The following is a 22,044-nucleotide window of genomic DNA, read 5'->3' as shown; positions in this document are numbered from 1 at the left end:
TCTACTGCATCCACTTGGCTCTGATGCCTCTTCTGCCATTCCCACCTTTCGCTACCATACATAAGTGTGGGCACCCAGACCTCTATGCACAGGTAACCGTGCTTTTTGTGACACCTTCTGACTGTTTAGTTCTTATAATTTCGGAAAAAAGTGGCTGTGACATATGGACGGACAGACAGACAGACAGACATGTCGAATCCATAAGGGTTCCTTTTTTTGCCATTTGGCTATGGAACCCTAAAAATGTACTCTTCCAAATACACCATATAATTTTAAGCAAATATACCATATAATTTTAAAACCAAATTGATAACCATGTCTCGAAACGCCTAGAAAACTTCCAGTACGCACACACACGCTGCAACTTATCCGAGATCGATGGAATTTTACGTCACTACCAGCCATGGTAAGTGCGGAATTATCATAATACCGCATTATATTCAATCAGACTCTGAAATAGTAAGAAACTCAGAGGAAAGGGGACGGCCGCTTCTTTCTACAAACGTAGTTCCCGTTTTCCTCTCTGGATAATTAACATTATGGACTTTTTTTACATAATTTGATGTATATTAATCATATAGATATGCCCCTTCGTTTGATGAACTTTTGTATTAATAAAACTATGGATACGAGTATTTTTTTATTTAGCACAGTGCGTCCATGCACCTTATTGATCATAGAGCAAGAAAGTTTGACATATCATCTAACTTATATTGACAGTGAGGCAGTAGCGTGGAATAAAAACGTGTTTAATTTGTCTAGTTCAGCTTTTCTCATGGCGTGAGCTGTCGCTGGTGTCAACTCTAGCGCATCATCCATCATATTTTTGATCGCAGCCCGATTACATTCTGCAAATGAATTGAATTGAAAGATTGCTGTTATTCAGTTGATAGATAAGCAGACGGTCGCTATATTAATATTGCAGATTTTCAACTTATGCATCACTGGACTTGAAGTATCAGTAATACATTATAATAAGTATCAGTAACACATTTTTGTAAAAAATAGAAACGTCTTTTTTTTCAAGTACGGCTACCAGCAGTTTGACTCTGACATATTCGCTAACGTGTGCGTAACTTACTTTCTATGTATCTCGCTTGTACTCCCACATTATTTATTTGTGCGAGCGAGATGTTTAGAAAGTTATTTATGCCGACGTCACCGAATATATTAGTTTGACATTGCTAAGCAGTCGTGGTAAGCTACAGCTAAGCAAGTTTGTTGACTTTTGCTAGTACTGTATTCCAATAATCGATATTTGTTTAATGCAACCTTCTCTAAACCACCCAATATCAAACAAACACTTCAGTGATTAGTATTAAATTTCCGTGAACTACCGTGGGCGGTGACGAGTTGAGTCCTAATGTGATGACGTCACAGGGTGCGGCTCACTTGACACCTGTCATGGCCACTAATAACGCTCTAGGGAGCATAATAAAGTGCTGACTGTACATATAATGATGATAACTTACAGCAAATTAAGCTAAAGTACTTAGACATAATTAACGAGATGTTACTTAGGAAAGTAACAACACATACTTTGAACATTTATATCTTCTTAAATATCGATTTAACTTTAAGCAGTTCTAAGTTTCTTTCTAGGTACATTCAAACGGAACGATGATGTAATCTCCAGCTAGCCTGATTGATTTATTCCTATGTACCAAATCTGTCAATCTCGAACGAGACCAAAAAGAGTTAACTACTAGCGTTGTTTATAAAACAAGCACGTTCTCGCCAGGTGGGCCGCGTCTCCGGGAACCCAGTTTCACGGAGTCAGGTGTCACCCAAATATGTCAGGTCTCAGGTTCCAGCTAAGTACAATCATTTGGGTTTAATGGTATTCTGAGAGTATGTACGATTATTTTTTCTTAGAATGTAAATTGACCACTTCCTTGAGCAAATCTTCAAATTGCAGTTTAGGGATAATCTCCTTGAAAGCGCTGAAATACATTCCGTCCTGGACTTTCCCAGGAAAATATGTTACTCGTAGTACAGCATTTTATGCGTATTAACGGGACGCAAAAAATATGCACACGCCACTTCAGGTCGTGGTGTAAGCACCTTCACAAAACATAAGTTTGTCAGTTAATGAAAACACGATTTGCTTAAATTGAATCATTGCTCTTATTTATGTGCAATTTGCAGTAAAACTGTTGTGGTCTATTCCACTCGTTTCATGTCAGCTCAGATTATTTTATTGTGATTTCTTATTAGTTCTTGCACGATGTTTGTGTAATTTATATTATTTATACAGAACTAACGTCACGTAACTCTCAAAATTATGCTACCAAGGTGATAGATATTTGGCGCCAAAGGTATCTGTAGATTCAGTTGGTTAGTTATACTGCTGAATCGTATGCGGGGCAGCAGCAACGGCCTTCTGAGGGAGTTGGCAGAGCGCCTGGACTCTCCTCTTACTCGCTACTGGGTGGAAGTGGCGATTGGCAGGGCCAAGTAGAGCAGGTTCTCTGCCCTGCTTGTCCCTGGCAATAGTTTTACTATTTATACAAGTATCTTTTTTATTTTATTTTTTATTTTTGCTTTTGTTTTTGTACTGTGCCACTAACATAGTTATTAAGATACTCTGTAACTAACCATATATGAATCAACTTGGTCTGAAATAAATGATTTTATTATTATTATACCTACTATGTAGGTAACAGATTAAGTTTTAAAAAGTAGGGCTGACATAATCTGTCAAATTTTTGACCGAAGCGTTAGTGAAGGTCTACATTTTAACTCCGGCATTTTGGTTTCGTATGTCCGGATGGTCTCATCTACAGGTCGCAATTCTTAACCGATTCTCGGTAAATTTTGTGACCAATGGCTATAGCACGGTCCAATTTTTATCACTTGTCACTATGACTGTCACGTTCAAACAAGTATGTAAGTGCGAAACTGACAGGCATAGTGACAAGTGATAAAAATGCGACCGCGTGATAAACATACAGCCGCAGATTCTATGATTAAATAGTTTTTTTTTCGATCCAGTTTTTGCATAATTGGAAAATGCGGAATTGACATAAAGACTTAAACGCCAATAGCGTCTATGGCGCTTAAGACCATTGTGAATTCACTGTGATAACGACTGAACGAACCAAGTATTATTCACTTTTAAATTTTCTAAGCTTAACGCGAGGTCTACAGCTCACAGAGCCACTAGTTCTTAAAGTAATAGCATGGACAGTTGGAAATCTGTTTTCACCACTGTGCTAAGCCTGTATATTGAAATTAATTCCATAATTATGCAAAACAATTTACCAATGACAGATAATACAAATTGCCCGCACAAATGCAACCTGCCCGTACTAGGCCAGGTGGCATTATCACCTGCCCGCGTTTGTTCTCGCTCGCTGAAGCATACTCAATCGCATGTTGCGCGCTCGCGACGAGTGTCGTTGCTCCGTCAATGAAAGTTAATTGTTGCCACATGCAAATAACTTACTCATTAAGCTGCCATGTTTTTAATCAGCTGTTTGAGCTAATTTTATAGCCGCCGCGGTCAATTAAGCCGATTATCAGGTTGATCGGTGAATTAATGATTTATTTGTCATATACGGTGTTTATATCGATTACTAAATACAAATTACACTGAGAGTAGCTGGTCTTCTTCTTTTCGTGTCGAGGTTCCCTTTTTTTTTTTTTTTATACGATGGAAGCCCAATAGGCAGCGGTGTTGACAGCCCTGGCTGTCGCGTCCCTCAGATCCAGCTCCGAGCAGTGATGCGGGCATGTGGGGCACGCCAGTAGATGTGCCATGGTTTGCGTTGCTGTGTCGCAGGTACATTGAGTCGAGGAGCTACGGAGCAATCCCCATTTGGCCATATTTTGCTTGCAGCGACCAACTTGGGACCTGAGCCTGTTTAAGGACTTCCAAATTGGCCAAGGTTCTTTATGGCCAGGCGGTAGTTGCTCCAAAGCCTGCACGTACACGTCTGGTGGAGGGCACCGGGTCTGCCACAGCAAGCGGCGCACATCGGCCGGCTCACCCTGCAGGGGGCTGGTGCTCCGCATAAAACTCCTGCGGCTTTTAAGACGAGCAGGTGGCGGTAGCGTAGCTGGGCGGTAGCGTAGTAGGTAGAGTAGCTGGTTTTTTCGCAACACTAATCATTGTTTTAGTTTTTTCATCCAAAGCAGTCATAACCGTTTATTTTCAACATGGACACGTATCAAACGTTTTTCCTTGTCTGTCTAAGTAAGATCTAAAGCCGTTCTGACACTGGAATGCATGAGAGCCTGTCCCGTTACCTGGACCATCGTCCATCGCTGTGCCATGAATATTAACTAACCGGGAGTGACAAATGTACAAGCTAACTCTTATATACCTACTACTGAAAAGAATCACTTATGGTAATTACGTCGTCGAGCAGCGCGGAATAAACATTTTAGTCTGGTTTTGTTAGTCCGTGGAACTTTGTTCAAATTAAGATGACCTCCCGTTTGTCAACCCTATTTAAATTCTTTAAGAAACATGTACTAATTAACTTTTTTCCGTGAGCGCATTACCACAGTATAGGGACAATGACAGTACTATTTATTTTTGGCTGTTTAGTAATTCTCTCGACTTCGTTTGAGCGTATCAACTGCTCGCAGATATCATCTGCGTCCTTTTTGCCGAATTCAGACACGGGTTGCATTGTAGCGTGTGTCATCACTTGTATGTACCTTTGTTCGAAGATGGAGTACTCTACATAAATCTGTTCTGGTATCACATGTCGTCTGGCAGCCGCACCAAACTGGGAAGGGAACGGTTTTGCTCGAGCTCCTTTTTCCCCGCGAGCCTGATTTATTACCGTCATGTAGGGCCGTTGGGATGTAATTAATTCGATCCTCATTTTCTTTATTAGGGCTTCAGAATTTAAGCGGTATGCAAAGCTTTCAGTATACGCACAATATGCCGTGTATGTTAAGGGATATGTCTGTTTCCGGGAAGGGTAGGCAAAAATCACGTCACAAACTTTTCGGTTCATTAATTCTTATAACATTTTTCACCCACCTGACTGAGTTTTCTCCGATTAGAGTGAACAAGCGTCTCAACAGTTTTTTCTCTTAACTGTCCTATTCCCATTAATCTACGACGGTAACAGCTCCTATGAGTTATCATCTTTCTTTGCTTGCATAAGTGACAACTGTTCAGATTACAACAGCTATAATTAAATCAATAAATTCTCGCTCTTGACTCGACCACTTTTTTCTCCAATGAGTGCCAGCTAAGCACTGATATCATTACAAGTACTGCAGTCTGCAGCACGGTGCAACATCGATACAAGCTTATGTACTCGTATGTGCCAACAAAGAAAGATGCCAAATGCATCGCAAATCGCAAGGGTTCCCAAGTGTCTCTGCTGTTTCAAAGTTTTGTTACTTGATTCGGATCTGCAAGACGGACTCTCATTGATGACGTTCGGAATCATTGAATATAATGACTACCATCTAGTTTGGTTACAGTATTAAATTGCAATAATCTTATCAAATTCTTAGGCAATTTAAAGAAATAGTCCAAATATATAGTAATCTAGTTACGTTGCGTCTCTGCAGGTTTGATTTCACGATAATTTGTCTTATGTGAATAAGCTAGAGTCATTCACATTCGTTACTTTTATTACCCTCGCGTTAAATGCTCATACAAAATTCATGAATAAAACGTAACTTGATAATGTAAATCGTAGTTTCTCATCTCACCGCAACAAGAGGGTGTAAGTATTAGGCGTAAACTTTAGCGGATGATTAAATGGCGGACTACTTAAGAGTCGGTTTCTTTTCTAAATAGTGAAAATTGAATTGAACATTAATTACCGTTTTTTTTCGTTGACAATTAATAGATACTTGTAGTTTAACGTTTAAAATTAGCAGAAGCTGCTTTTCTCTGGATTAAGATTAATTATAGAGTTCTAGACTAGGTAATAAAATGGCAACTTAAAAACCAAATTCGTAGGCGAATATACAATTCACCACTTCAACTACCTAGCCCCAGGCCCAGGCTCAGGCTAAGTAACCCTCTACGTCTTACTAAAATTAATGCTGATATTGTGCCACACGCCATTCGTATTTGCAAAAAAAAAAACGAATCTCGTGCTCATCGCACCGTAACCAGCACTTTCCCGAGTTCGCCCGCGCGGGACGCTTGCAAATTCGTTCTTCATTCTCACAACATCGTATCTTGTAATATTCTGCAAGGAAAACTAAATTATCCATCAACGAAATAAGGCCTAACTTCAGAAACATATAACTTAGGCGCACGAGAGTGATAGAGTTGTCGTGAAAATGAGATTTTCGACTATTATATTCCCACGATTGTATAATACTCGATTTCATTGTCAGAGAAACACCTTTGTTCAAAGTAAAATAAAGTTCAAATTGGAATGAGACATAAGCTACGATTCATTGTTTATAAATTATATCGATATCTGTTATTAAAACGTGTCATCTGACATTCGTGTTAGTGGTGCGATCTGAAAGAGCTGATTGATGTGTCTGTGTCTCATCGCTATGGTGTTTAATTGATTGGGAAATTTTATTAACGATTAAAGTATAGCGCAGTCGCAAGTGCACAAATTAAGCTAAAATTGGTAAGAAATGTTCCCTTATGTCTAATTAAAATAAAATTTCTTAGTTGACACTTCATTGCGATTAATATTTTCAAAAAGGAAGCGTACAACTCTTATAGTCTTCGTGAGAAGAGTTAAATTACTTTTTTAGCATCAATTCATTACCAAACAATGCATACAAAAATCAAGTGCATTGCATACGTTTCAGTTATAATATTAACACCTGTCAATCTCCGCACACAGCTGAATGAACTTCACTTGAGTGATTTAAATCATTCACGACAGCCGTGGAAATCAATCACCGGTTATTTTTACTTGACCTATGCCAACACTATCACCACGTGTTCAACACTAATAGGATCGGACAGACGTGATTGAAATATGTAAATATGTTGTGTATGAGCTAGTCCACCTTATCATTGGTTATTTATGACAGTATTTGATCTTTGTGAATGCAGTGAAACGTGGGTTTGTCACCGGATAAATCGACTACAAAGGAACATTTTTGTAATAGTAGATTGTTAACGAAGGGATGATAGGCATTATTTTTCTAAAATATAAATATTTATGTTTTGCATAAATATTTATATCTAAATGTTTTTCGCTGGGGGCTATCTCCAGACATGCAGTCTCCGAAAGTACCAAGGAAAAATCATGGCAATAGGTCTATTACTTTAATTACTGATTTTGAAAATTAGCCTTGTCCTGTTTGGTTTCCTCGCATTAGAAATGAAAAGTAGACTTTAACTAGGATGAAAGGCACCATTTCATCCACCACCACCATTTTACTATGTAATTATAGGCTTGACCCTTTGTCCAATCAAAATGTATAACGTATTCCACCAATATGTTTTTTTGTGCCGATTTATTGTCAGACAAAAGCATAATAAATGTTATGCATGCCTTTATTATAACGCTTGGTTTCTATGTTCGTTTTGTAAATCAATTGTATGCCACCTTATCCCTAGCGTACAAATGAAACAGGAAACATGTGTTAAAAACAAACATTGAAACACTAGAGTCCTTAAATAGCTAATTAATCAACTTCAAATAGATCGTGAAGCAAACATCAAAGAATCATCTCAGATGTTGCGCAGGTCAGTGCCTTGTGGGCGATGCGAGTACGTTAACGTTACTAAAGTTTTTGTTCGGCTAAATCGTTTAATTTATGCAGCCATTATTTGGGACAACGACCGATTAACTGTCATGATCCGATTGCTTTGTTTGTGTGGGGGAGATATTAGTGACCCACGAGTAATCAAATTCCCTTTAAACGAAGATTATTTGGCGTTAGAACTGTTAATTGTGTTCTTCATCCTAACGAAACTGACCCAGTCACTCTCATAATTGTGAAAAGCGCCATTAAATATTAGATGCATGTATAAAATAAGGGAGTGGCTAGCCAACTTAAATTACGACGAGACGGAAAAAATAGTCCAAATTCGAAATAGTTGAAATTTTCTTAAGCAAAATAACTTATATGTATTCCTTTAATTATCTCATTGCTTTCAATTTTTATTTGTATTGTTATTAGTTTAGTTTTAATGTTTAAATGTATCTAAGTACTTGGTTGTAGACAAAATAACAAGTGCCAAACTTTGTTACCTGTCAACCGGCTAAAGCATATTTGGTTGTAGCACACTATGTTATTGGTCATGGTGGTTTCATTTTTCGTTTTTTTTTTCAGTATGTGACGAATTTAAATGAAACAAAAATGTCTCCCTTTTCATTGCGCTTGAAAATGCTAAGATTAAAATTTTTGGTGACGTATAGTCTGAAGTTAGTTAAAGAATCCGAAGCACGAATGAGGGTAGGGGAGTAAGGCCCACGAGAGCTATGCTCTATTTTTAGAGACGTTCGAAAATGTATCACCTGGGGTAAACCAGGCTTTTTTTAACATACTAAGTAATAAAGCCAAAATAAAGTAACCAAGTCAGGCTAACGACCATGACACCGTAAATTCACATCCTGATGAAACGTGTTCTCTAAATCTTGAGTTCCTTCAAATTATCAAGTTAAGATCAGAACCTTGAATAAATTGTTTACGTAGATAAGACCTTCGAGATAAACTAGATTAAACGGCGATTAAAGGGCATCTGGACAAATAAGTGATGTCATTTATTACACAATGTTGGGCGTCACTGTATGCATAAGTACCTACACAGTCAATTGCCCATTCATAGGCCGTATTATATCGAGATAAGGATGACCAATAATCACTTACTTAAATATGTTGCTTTTAGTAGGTACGATTAAATTAAACGAGTACGTAGTTCGCGAGAGAGTGTAAAGTTTCAGCTAATGATTTCCATAAAGGTGAGAATTAATGTACAAGCATTTGCACTATAAAGCCACTCAAGTTGTTTTATGTTGTGTAGCCCGACTTGACACAATCCTTTCAATGAAATTTTCCTAATCGTTTTAGAATCGACGGACTACGGTCACAAACTATAAAAACCCAAAAAAAAAATAAACCCTCCTTTTTAGGGTTCTGTAGCCAAATGGCAAAAAACGGAACCCTTATGGATTCGTGACGTCCGTCTGTCTGTCCGATTATGTCACAGCCACTTTTTTCCGAAACTAGTTTCGCACAAAAAAAAAAAGTGGGATAGATACCCCACACGTATGGGTTTGATGATTGGGTATCTATGGATAGGTCTTCAAAAATGATATTGAGGTTTCTAATATAATTTTTTTCTAAACTGAATAGTTTGCGCGAGAGACGCTTCCAAATTGGTAAAATGTGTCCCCCCCCCTGTAACTTCTAAAATAACAAAATGATAAAACTAAAAAAAAATATGAGATATATTACCATGCAAACTTCCATCGAAAATTGGTTTGAACGAGATCTAATAAGTAGTTTTTTTTAATACGTCATAATGGTACGGAACCCTTCATGGGCTCGCACTTGGCCGCTTTTTTGAAATCATTTAAAAGGCGCGTGATTTGATTCGGTCGGGTCGATACTCTGGGCGGCGAATCAATGTAACTCAGTGGTCAATACTGGACGCCCACGTAGCATTACATTATCTGAGTAAATGACGTGTGAGACACAAGGGAAGGGCGTTTTATTTCATTACGTACATCTAACAATGTAACTTTTTTACAAACGTTTAACCTTTTGAACGCCAAGAAAACCTAAAGATGTCGTTACTAGTCGTGCCCATAGCGCCAAGGACAACTATAGGTGTTATGACGGACGCTGTCAAAGTAACCTTCACACTTTCGAGTAAGGTTTACATTAACTCCCTTGCGCCCAGAATTTTCTCGTTTGAGTGATGTTTGTGTTTATGACATAAAGCGTTCAAAGCGTTAATAATCTAACAGTAGTTTGTTAGCTGCTTAAATAAAATCGTGGAAACAAGAAAAATTGTTCCGATGTCAGGATAGCGGTGACGTGACCCGGTTAAAACACTTAAAACTTTAAAAGTTTTCCTTACACAAAAAAGACGAGATTTAATGAGATTAAAATGCACTATAACTTTAGATTAACGTGAGATATTTCGTAATGCCTAATGTTATGGCAATGTTACAGGCAAAACGCTCTAACGCAAGTTATATGTATATGTATTGCATTTGGGTTTTCCTACATTTAACCAAAGATAATTGATTGTAATAGGGAAGTAAAGTCTTAGAAGAAAACTAAGGGGCACAGTTTGCCATCCAAAACAGATGGCACTGTAATGCGTCGCTGAATTGTCAAACGTCAACTTTGGCAATCAAATTAACGGCAAAATGTACGGAGCCGGCGCCATCTTGTTTACCTGTCAAATTCGAAGCACGAAATTGTCTTACATTTTACACATCCTACTCAATCAATGTATCTTTGATTTAACGGATTACTATGAAACCGCTGTCATATCATGGCTTGTGCCCTTTACAACTGAGAACTCAATTGAACCCGACGGCGGCAACAATTGTGACATTTACATATGTTTTGGGCTATAACATGCGTACTCGCCTGTAGTACTGCCATAATAAGCAGCCTCGCTAGTATCAACTAGTTCAAACACATTAAGGACTATTTAAATTCATCCATCACGTAACATAAAACTGCAGATATGCTCGAATTCTTAAAGATAAGATTTCTTTATTGTCAAAGCTGTGATGGTACATAGGTCATATAAATTTCATAAAGGTCCATCAGCTTGCCCATTTCGGGCGTACAATAATAAACTAAAGTAATACATGCAAACGTAAAACAATAACATAACCTCAAAACAATTATCTATTTATGTACATAAAGTATTCATTTAAATTATAGAAACTAATAATTACCTAAACTAAACTATTATAGAACTAGAAGGGCGTCGCGCAAGCCCTTAAGTAATTGCATATACCTATTTGGAAAAATTCAAGCCATGCCGCTGTGACCCGGTCGGCCGGACGGCTTAGTTTAGGCATCGACGCGATGGCAGAGGACGCTGGTGCGATCCCAGTGCACTGAACGCCTTGGTCACTTTTCCTTTGTGTATGAAATTTATTTCGGTTTATGCTCGAATTGCTCAAATCATGAAGTTTCTCCATCTTTCGGTATTTATTGTATTTGACTAGTAAAACAAAGGATTGTGGGATAAACTTTAAATACATACATATATAGTTATCTACTTGAATATGTCCACCTGGATCATTAAAATAGAGGAATATAATCATTATATTAATTATCGTACAAAGCCCTTAAAATATTTCTAGTCGGCATTGATAGTATCTTCAAAGAGATAGCTATCTTTATATGCCTTGTTAAATCGATGACTAAGTTATCTATAAATTTGCATTGGTATTATCGAAAGGAATTATATACAGTATAAAATATGTTTTTTTTTTTACTTTTAATTAACGAATAAATAATATAATATAATTATTTTAGGACGAATATAATATTAATTTTCTACGTCTGCTAGAATACCTGCGATAAGCGGTATTTATCAAGCCATAAAACGAACTACCATAGACATAGTAATACTTGTAATCACCAAACACTCATAGTATGAAATCTTATCAGTACATACTAGGTACACCCATTTACCTAGAAATTACCTACACTATTATTAGGATATTATGAAACTCGTCACACTTCAATACAACGTAATAAAATTTATCAAAGTAAAAAATAACTTGAATATTTTATTTATTTAGTTATAATATTTATTACCTATGATAATATGCTAGTTATAATTACCACCTATAAACAATAACATTAACCGTTTAGAATAACTTGAATTTTGTTTCATATTACCTCTCGTAGTCTACTGCCTGCACTAACTGCAAGTTTCTGTTTGACCCAATGGTTGACTGGTAGAGAATGCCTTAAGGGAACTTTCTGCCTCGCACAGCTAAACTGTGGAATGAACTGTCGCCTGCGGTATTTCCGGACCGATACAACCTTCAAACTTTCAAGAAAAGAGCGTTCTCCCATCTTAAATGCCGGCAACGCACTAACAACCCCTCTGGTGTTGCAGGTGTCCATGGGCGGCGGTAATCGCTTACCATCAGGTGATCCGTCTGCTCGTTTGCCTCTTCTATCATAAAAAAAATTTAAATCCGCCATTTGTAAAATTTTATATCGTGCAATAAAGTTAAAATAAATAAATAACACCAGTACATTAATCACTAAAAACCAACTGTTAGAAATGCCGCTTAATTTGTATTCAATATTATTAATAAAACACCTGATACCATCAAATAATTTCTATATTTCATTGTAGTTATAATTATTAAATAAAATACGGCAATTGAGTAGCCTTTCACCTCAGTATGGCACTGAGGCATCCGGCTTAGTATTCCATGTTTTACTATACTTATTAAAATAATTACTAACTTTATGTAAGTTGAACATGTACCATAATTCATTTCATATTAAGAAAAGATTTTACAAATGTTTAAATGTGGAAATAAATGTAATATTTGTTAAATAGTTATCACACCAAGATGTAAATTAAAAAGGTTTGTTTCCTGAGCGAGCAATATGGCGTCGCATGTATAAGATACGGCTGTGTTCTTTTGGTTGAAATTACATTAATGTTCGAAGCAGTGAATGGTTGTTTAATTCTATCAATTCAGAAGTGACAAGGAATATCTACGTCCAATAGAAAGGTGTAGTATTTGCAGATTAACCGCGCGTCGACCGGTAAGTGCAAATCGTATTGTTTATGTTTATGTTTCTATGAACCGGCTAATTCAGCCAACAACGACCAACCTTTTCCCTTCTCTTAGTGGTTGATATTTGCAGATATGCTTTGAATTAATATTTTGATCGACGATACAATTTCATTTCTTTATCTAAAATAGAGTTGTTAAGATTTGTATGGTTCTTTTGTTTACTTCGGAAGACGTTGGTCAAGGTTCTTATTGATATGACAATAACGTCTAATTTGGTCCAATCGTTCGTTGAAAACGAAAGAGTTCATGGAATATAGTAGACATAATTTAATTTATATCGTGTTGGCATAATCACCGAACTGCAACTTATTGTGAGTTTCAATTTTATATACTATTCCGCCTAGCCGAGTTATAGACGGATTCTGAAATGGCAATCTTATTGCTGGGACCGGAGGGTTCAAATTACGATGTTAATATTAGAACTATCGCTGTTTTAACTTCACATGACATTGTACGTGGTATGTTTTAAGTTAATTTATGTATTTTACATTCATCTTTAAAGTGCAAAAACAAAAAAAAACGGTAATTGTGAAGACGGGTTTAAATACGCAAACTACTTATTCTCATCCGGTAATCCATTGTCGATCAAAATTGTTCGAATTATAAATTTCGATACATGTATTTTTGCTTATATACTGACTGTTTGCCAGCTCATCGTGGTTAAATGATAGATAAAGATTTATTTGCATACCAATATATGTTACATACATGGACCCTGGAAAGGGTGTAGCAAAATAAAAATGTCGCGTCATTTATTTGACCGCGGACTGCTTGTTTGGTATTGTTTTAAGTTATACCACTTGTTGTAAATGGGCGAACTTAGATATTGCTGACGGCGGGGTACGTATACCTATCCTTCCCGTAGGCTGTCAAGTCTAACGTTGCAAGAGCTTAAGATTATACAGTGTTCGCTTGCTGTGTAGTGGACTTTACGCACAATATAATATATATATATATACCGAAGTATAGTCACGTTAGTAATTTCTAATTTAGCTTAGTCTACACGCAGCTATGGTATTAAGCAGTTCAACTTTACCTAATTTAAAATTTTGGAAATCATTCGACTCCTAATAGGATTGTGCGTAAAAAGTGCAGTCAGCACTATCAATGAAATTTGGTCAATACTGTTTTGTTTTGAAGAACTCTTGCTTAAGTACAAACAGCGTCATATTGTACGTACTTACCTAAAACGATATTTTATGAATGTTACTTAATCTTTTGAACGCCACGCCTATCGTACGCGGCGCGTAATCGTGAACCTTGTTGGTACGCATGAAGGTTGATATTGGGCTGTAGCCGCACGCGTCATATGACTTCTTTGGCGGTCAAAAGGTTAACGGGTAACCATCTCCTAGGTAATCTATGGATTTAGTTGATGCAATATTTTATTTATAGTAATATATTTCAAGTTTTTACTCATAAAAGTTTAATACCTATGTCAACTGATAAAAGGTCCAGTTTGTTATAATAAAACTTTTAATTCCAGAAAGCATATATATGACTCGGTTTCGGTTGTATTATATGTATAACAATGTAAATAGGTATCTTAGAATCGATTTAGTTAAAATTATTAGTTTCTAATATTTGATTGTTTGACCTCCAATAGAGAATAATTACATTACCTTAGCTATTGTTCATTCTCTCGAGTAACAACTATTTTTATTGCATTTTAAAAGAAAATAGCCACGTACAGTCGTACAGTCAAGAGCTCATTTAATTACTATCTTACCGGATACAAAAAAAAATACCTAAGTATTTAAATCATTATTGTGATAGCTTCATAGTGTTACCTAGAATACATTGATGAAGTCCAAGATGTCGGATCGAGGCTTCACACCTTCGGGCTCTATTCCCATGCGCAAAGACATGTCCTATGAACGTTCAAATTCTGATCACTCAACACGTAAGAGGCGGCGACGCTCACGCAACCACGATTCCAAGGAGTCACGGGACTCACGTCGTCGTACCCGTGAACGTCGGAATCGACGATTGAGACGCGACTCTTACTCCTCACGCGATTCTTACCCAGCGACATCAGTCAAGCGTTCTCGTTCTACATCGCGTTCATGGTGTTCCCGCGATGATTCACAGTCACCTACAATAAGAAGGAGCCGAATTCGGTCGCGTAGGAATCTTAGTAAGTCATTGTCACCGAAAGTAATCAGAAGCCGTTCCCCTTCACGTAAAAGACCTACAGAGCGCAGGTCGCGCATAGATACTCCATCGCCCAAAAGAAGTCGTTCGCGGGTGATTGACCAACCTTGTCAAGAACGCAGTAACATCACCACTATTAAAGACGGCCATAATGCAACTCGTTCGCCATGTTCGTCTCCGCGGACTGCACAAAATGAAAGCCGTTGCGCTTCTTCATTAAATAGCTCGAAAACTGTACATTCTTCAAACAGTAAAGACAAATGTACAGATGTGACGAGCGACTCAATAATAGAAAAACTAATCAACTTGTTACAAAATGGAGGTGTGCGTTCGAATGCTCCGCATATTCCTGGGTCTCAAAATATTATTACAGAATTCGACCCTAACTCGAAATCTCAAACTATGAAAAATTGGATTACAAAAGTAAATGAGTCAGCAGAAATATACGGCTGGTCTGAGCACCAAACTATATATTATGCTTTACCAAAACTTAAAGGACTAGCAAAGAAGTGGTACGATGGGCTGACTACGGTTAAATTCAGTTGGGCAGAGTGGCAACAAAACTTGCTAGAGGCATTTCCGGACGATCAAAATTATGCTGATCAGCTGGTAGAAATGTTAAACCGTAAAAGTAGGCGCAATGAAACTCTAGTCGAGTATTTTTACGACAAAATTATGCTCATAAATCGCTGTAAACTTAAGGGTCGTCAAGCAGTGGATTGTATAAGTCACGGTATTTATGAGTATAATATTCGTATGCACGTGGAAGGGGCTCACTACGATGACCCCAATCAGGTCCTTGAATATTTTAGAAACATTACACATAAGAAAAATGATACTACCGCATTCAAAAAGACTAATTCAGACCGTTACCAAGACTCCTCTCGGAAGTTTGAAAATAAATCTTCGAATGATAATACGTCAAATCAGAAAACCCGTTCAGTAAGTTGTTACAACTGCGGGGAGCTCGGGCATACTGTATATAAATGCTCTAAAGAAATTCTTAAATGCAACAAATGCAAGAGACATGGCCACCTAGAAAACAATTGTAAGGCACAAAAATTATCTAATACCAATGAAAACAGCACAATGTCAAAAAAGGTTTTCCTTATAGCAAGTACCTACAACAGTGATTCTAAATATTATAAACAAGTCAGAGTCAATGATGTAGAAATGACCGGGTACATTGATTTTGGCAGTGAGTGTACCTTGATTACTGAGGAGAAATGCAAAGAATTAAACCTCAATCTGAGTACAAATGACTTGCCAAAGCTACGAGGATTTGGCCATAGTTCAATAACTCCCTGCGCTAAGACTCAAATTAGAGTCAAAGCAGACTTTGTAGACGTACAGGTAGTCGCTTACGTAGTACCGGCTTCACTATTGTCGAGTGATATTTTAATAGGGCAAACACTCACTGAGCTTCCATCTGTTAGGGCTTTTAAGACCGACAAGGAGTTAATGCTGTATCAAGTTACGTCTAACAAATCTAATTCCATTGTAATAAAAACTGCTAACCAAACCAGAATTAAAAGCGATACTATAGTAGATGTGATCTGTTTACAAGACTATAATGGGTTCGTTAGCATTAACTCAGACATGAGACTGGACGAAGGTCGTGAATATTTAGTACTACCAGGGCTGTATCCCTTTATTAATGGTGTAGGCCGCCTGATTGCAGTCAGTCTAAACAACAAAGAAGTAGTGATACCTAAAAACAAAATTCTAGCCAGAGGCATAGGAGTACCCAAAGTGGTAGTGTCTGCAGAAAATGACGATGCTTTTATTATTAACGTGAGACGTATTCAAAACGTCCCTGCAGCAATTACAGGTGATCAAATCAATGTTGATATTAACTTAACATCTGAGGTCAAATCGGAGTTACTTAGGTTACTGAATAATCACAGGGATTGTTTTGCGTTTTCAACTAATGAATTGGGGAGGACCTCAGTTACAGAAATGCGTATTAAATTGCATGATAAAACCCCTGTAACATATCGGCCTCAGAGATTATCCCTGTCCGAAAGAGAAAAAGTAAACACCATTATTAACGAGCTTCTATCCAACGAAATAATACGCGAGTCGAGTTCGGAATACGCGAGTCCCATCATTTTGGTTGCTAAGAAAAACGGAGAGTTACGTCTATGTGTAGACTATCGAGCTCTTAATCAAAAGACCGTCAAAGATAAATATCCGATGCCTCTTATCGACGATCAGATAGATAATCTACAGGGTCAATGCTATTTTACCACGCTAGACCTAACACAAGGATATCACCAAATACCAGTATCTGAGGACTCGAAGCATCTAACAGCTTTTGTTACCCCAGATGGGCATTTTGAATATAACAGAATGCCGTTCGGGTTAACCAATGCGCCGGCCGTTTTTCAAAGAATGGTCCATTCATTATTAAATAAAAATAAATTGCCAGGTGTATTAGCTTATATGGACGACATTATTATAGGTTCTAAGACAATAGAAGAAGGCATCGCGAAACTACACCGGGTTTTAGGTATAATACGAGAGGCAAATTTGACGCTAAATTTGAGTAAATGTCATTTTTTCAAAACAACTATTGAATATTTAGGGTTTGAAATATCTTCAGACGGAGTACGGCCGGGCTCACGTAAAACGGAAGCTGTTGCTTCATTTCCTGTGCCCAAAAACTGCCACGAGGTTCGTCAATTTATTGGATTGGCTAGTTTCTTCAGAAGATTTGTCCAGAATTTCGCAACGATAGCTAAGCCTTTAACATCTCTAACAAAGGCCAATACACCATGGGTATGGGGTGAAGGTCAAATTAAGGCTTTTAATCTAATCAAAGAAATTCTTATTACGAGACCGGTTTTAGCTATATACGATCCCAAAAATTTGACCGAACTTCACACTGATGCTAGTCAGCTGGGAATAGGTGGAGTTTTACTACAAAGGGAGAACGAGAAATCACCACTCAAGGCCGTTGCGTATTTTAGCCGTCAAACCTCAACGGAAGAGCAGCATATGCATTCGTTTGAGCTGGAAACCCTAGCAGTCGTAATGTCATTACACCGCTTTCGTGTCTACTTGCTGGGCATTCAGTTCAAGATAGTGACTGATTGTAATGCCATACGTACGACTCTTACGAAACGCGATCTTATTCCCCGTATAGCTAGGTGGTGGCTTCTAGTCCAAGACTACGATTTTGTAATTGAATACCGACCAGGCACACAAATGCAACATGCGGATTGCTTAAGTCGAAATCCATTACCTAACGAAAGCAACGATATAACGGAACTTGGCGTAATGAATATCGTCACTGAAGAGCACTCTCTGATGGCTGTACAATTGAGCGATCCTAGACTTAAACTAATCAAGAGCGTCCTAGATAAAAATTGTACCGAAGCAAAAGACATAAGAGAGAATTACTCCATGAAAGATGGGAAAATATACAGGAAGGTTGGGGTCGAGTTGAAGTGGGTGGTACCACGTGATGCTCGGTGGAAAATTTGTCAGCTATGTCATGATGAAAGTGGTCACTTCTCATTCGAGAAAACTTTGGAGAAAATGCGCAGAGACTATTGGTTTCCAGCCATGGCCCATTTTGCCCGTAAATATGTTCGCGCTTGCATCCCGTGCGCCTACGCAAAGGATCCAGCCGGTAAAAAACAAGGTTTTCTATACCCTATTCCAAAGCCGAGTACACCATTCGAATGCGTTCACGTAGACCATGTTGGTCCTTTTGTCAAAAGTAAAAGTGGAAACACCTATATTTTAGGAATTATAGATTCCTTTACCAAGTTTATTGTTCTGCGAGCAGTTAGGAACACCAAAAGTAGAACAACGATTCAAATTATGAGTGAATATGTCGGATTGTTTGGCTCCCCGAAAGTGATTGTATCGGACCGAGGAACCAGCTTTACTTCGGCTGAGTTTAAACGTTTTATAGAATCTAATCAGATCAGACATGTGAAGAATGCCGTAGCAACTCCTCGTGCGAACGGTCAAATTGAGCGTTATAATAGATCCATATTAAGTTCTTTAACCGCTCTAAATATCGATAAAGATGACCGCAACTGGGACAGTGATCTTAACAAGGTTCAATGGAGCCTCAATAATACCTTTAATAAAGGTATAGGGAAAACGCCAGCGCAAGTAGTATTCGGTAAAGAAACAGTTAACTTGTCTGAAAGTCATTTACATGACATTTCGGAACAACTGACCCTGAATGAAAATATTAACATAACAAGGGAACAGGTGTCTGAGCACATACAAAAACAGCAGGAATCTATGAAGGCTCGATTCGACAACAAACGGTCCCCAGCCAAACAATATAAAAAGGGAGATTTAGTCATGGTTCTAAAGAGCTCTCGTAACATTGGGAATAGCAACAAATTAGTTCCACCTTATAGTGGCCCATACAAGGTAACCGCGGTATTGGGTAATGATCGTTACGAAGTTAGTAGTGTGGATGGGTTCTCGACTAGAAAATATAAAAACGTGTACTCTGCGGATAAAATAAAACCATGGATAAGACTAGGCCCTATTTCTGAATCTGACTCAGAAAACGAAAGTTGTTACTCGGATAACGAATAAATAGTTATTTCTCGCTCGACTATATTTTTTCAACACATACTTATAATACGTTTTCCGTCATATACATAATAGTATTATTCGCCACGTAGAGAATGTACCTAATCTGAATTTTACACAAAGTCTAATAGATATATATATATATATATACATATATGTATATTCATGTTCATTGCATATATAAAAGTATAAAGATTCACATTCCGAAACTGAGTGCATATGTCCGAGCGCTGAGGCGACTGGGCAGTCTGGAGGTCGATACACCCTGTGTGTGTACGCGGCAGCAAGAAGATAACGCACCACCAATTCACTGCACTTAGTTCAGCTGACGCTGCTACGCCCAGCGTGCGTATGCGGTAACAAGATCCATTTGAAACGCTTGCTTGAGGCCGATACCCCCTGCGTGGGTACGCGGTAACAAGCGTTACGATCCTCTGAGGCCGATAGCTCCCTGTGTGAGAACGCGGTAACAGGGATCACCATATAAGCTTGCTTGAGGCCGATAGCTCCCTGCGTGAGAACGCGGTAACAAGCAGCACCAACTAAGCTTGCCTGAGATGGATGCCCCCTGTGTGGGTACGCCATAACAAGCTCATCTTACACCCTGCGTGTGTATAATGCGATAAAATAACTTATCAGACATAGTTTGTGTGATATATGATACAATGGAAATTTTTCTAATGCTTCCTGCGAAGGCATCCCGTGTATGTGACATGTGATTTGAAGACAACTTTTCAAAGGCAGTTAGAGTGTGTACTCTGCGAGAAGACAATTTATCAGATACCGTTATTTACTATTTGTACGATCGAGCGAGATGATGACCTTTTCATATATACTTACACCCTGAGCGTGTTCTGTGCAACTTACTTGATTCTGTTACATCATGTTCGTGTATAACTTACCGGAGGCTGCCAGATCTGATGGGTGTGCTGGACACAAGATGACAATTTACTAGATGCTACGTGCCGGAAGTATTAACATGAAGTTTAGTTTAGAGGAATCGTCACCAGACTGTGTATAAATCAAAGTAAAAGATTCGAAAAGTGCAAAACCACCGTTTACCGTGAAACAAAAGACAATGTTATCCCGGTAGTGTTTAATTTATGTGATTACCAAACATGAATACCAAATATTGAATAATTAGCCAATGTTATAATTATTAACATGTACCTATTAACAATATAGGAATTGGATGAGGTCATCCAATCTGTTTAGGATGGCCGAAAATATTACAAGAAAAATTGTTAAATGGTTTCATGTTATCCTTTGATTTCAATGAATGTAAGCTTGTTATATAAATGCTAAGGCAGATCATTTATGTACTGCATTTTTGAATTCGGCTTGTTACTGGTTTCTTTGTTTAAGTCGCATAATATATAGGTGAATAGGTTAACTTTACTATTACTATTAACATTAATATGTTTTGTTTTGACATTATTTAAGCTTAAATAATGGAAGATGTAATTTTATTAGTTTCTTAGAAAATATTTTTTTTCCCCCTTTTTCTCTTTTGCCTGCTCTTGCTTTTTGAGTTGCCTAGGGTCAGGCAAAGTACAGGATGGCCGAATGTTAGAAATGCCGCTTAATTTGTATTCAATATTATTAATAAAACACCTGATACCATCAAATAATTTCTATATTTCATTGTAGTTATAATTATTAAATAAAATACGGCAATTGAGTAGCCTTTCACCTCAGTATGGCACTGAGGCATCCGGCTTAGTATTCCATGTTTTACTATACTTATTAAAATAATTACTAACTTTATGTAAGTTGAACATGTACCATAATTCATTTCATATTAAGAAAAGATTTTACAAATGTTTAAATGTGGAAATAAATGTAATATTTGTTAAATAGTTATCACACCAAGATGTAAATTAAAAAGGTTTGTTTCCTGAGCGAGCAATATGGCGTCGCATGTATAAGATACGGCTGTGTTCTTTTGGTTGAAATTACATTAATGTTCGAAGCAGTGAATGGTTGTTTAATTCTATCACAACGTAAACTATGATAGTGTCTAGTAAACGGCTTACATTTACGTCTTATGTTTTCCTTCTTTACTTTCTTCGGGCAAGGAGGCGAGTTCCAATTTATCTATCCATGCACGAGTTAATAAAATATGAAGCTCCCGTATAGATTATAGACAACATAAATAACTAAGTAAATTGATTAACTAGCTGAAAATCTTCTCGTACTTAACTTACTTACTTACTTCACCGGCTCAGTGACCCAAACAGGATCTTGGCCTCTTGACACAAGAGAGCGCCACTCTGCCCTATCCTGCGCCACTTCACGCCAGTACAACTACTTTACAATGCACATAAAAGAATGTATCCCAGTAAATATATGTATGTTTATTAAATTAGCCACTATTACTCCTAATTCCTGATATATTACGAACTGGAATTCCCATGAGCACACTGCTATACTTATCAAGTTATCGTGTTCAATAAGCATAATTCATATAAATAGATATTGTATATAAATAGATAATGATTGATAACATCCCGGATTGCGGTTATAAGCCACGAAAACAACTTAACGTAGTAGGTAAATCAATTAAGTCATCCGACCTTAAACTTTGTCATCGTATATCACCGCTGATGTC

At 37.6% G+C, this 22,044-nt stretch overlaps 1 protein-coding gene across 1 annotated transcript; it reads left to right on the top strand.

Annotated features, from left to right (window-relative positions):
* The first annotated feature begins 12,170 nt into the window (after window positions 1-12,170).
* On the top strand, window positions 12,171-16,539 carry LOC133530430 (uncharacterized). Its single transcript, XM_061868338.1, has 3 exons — window positions 12,171-12,678; window positions 14,197-16,217; window positions 16,531-16,539. The coding sequence occupies exons 2-3, from the start codon at window positions 14,514-14,516 to the stop codon at window positions 16,537-16,539; spliced, it is 1,713 nt and encodes a 570-aa protein (XP_061724322.1). The 5' UTR covers window positions 12,171-12,678; window positions 14,197-14,513.
* The last annotated feature ends 5,505 nt before the right edge of the window (window positions 16,540-22,044 follow it).

This window comes from Cydia pomonella, chromosome 22 (genome assembly GCF_033807575.1).
Source record: "Cydia pomonella isolate Wapato2018A chromosome 22, ilCydPomo1, whole genome shotgun sequence".
NCBI classification, from domain to species: Eukaryota; Metazoa; Arthropoda; class Insecta; order Lepidoptera; family Tortricidae; genus Cydia; species Cydia pomonella.
The sequence above is the reverse complement of the archived record's forward strand: the minus strand, read 5'-3'. Positions and strand labels throughout refer to the sequence as shown.

Bases quoted from the DNA above. Each gene is read 5' to 3' on its own strand.
- LOC133530430 (XM_061868338.1), top strand. From the start codon at position 14,514: ATGAAGTCCAAGATGTCGGATCGAGGCTTCACACCTTCGGGCTCTATT.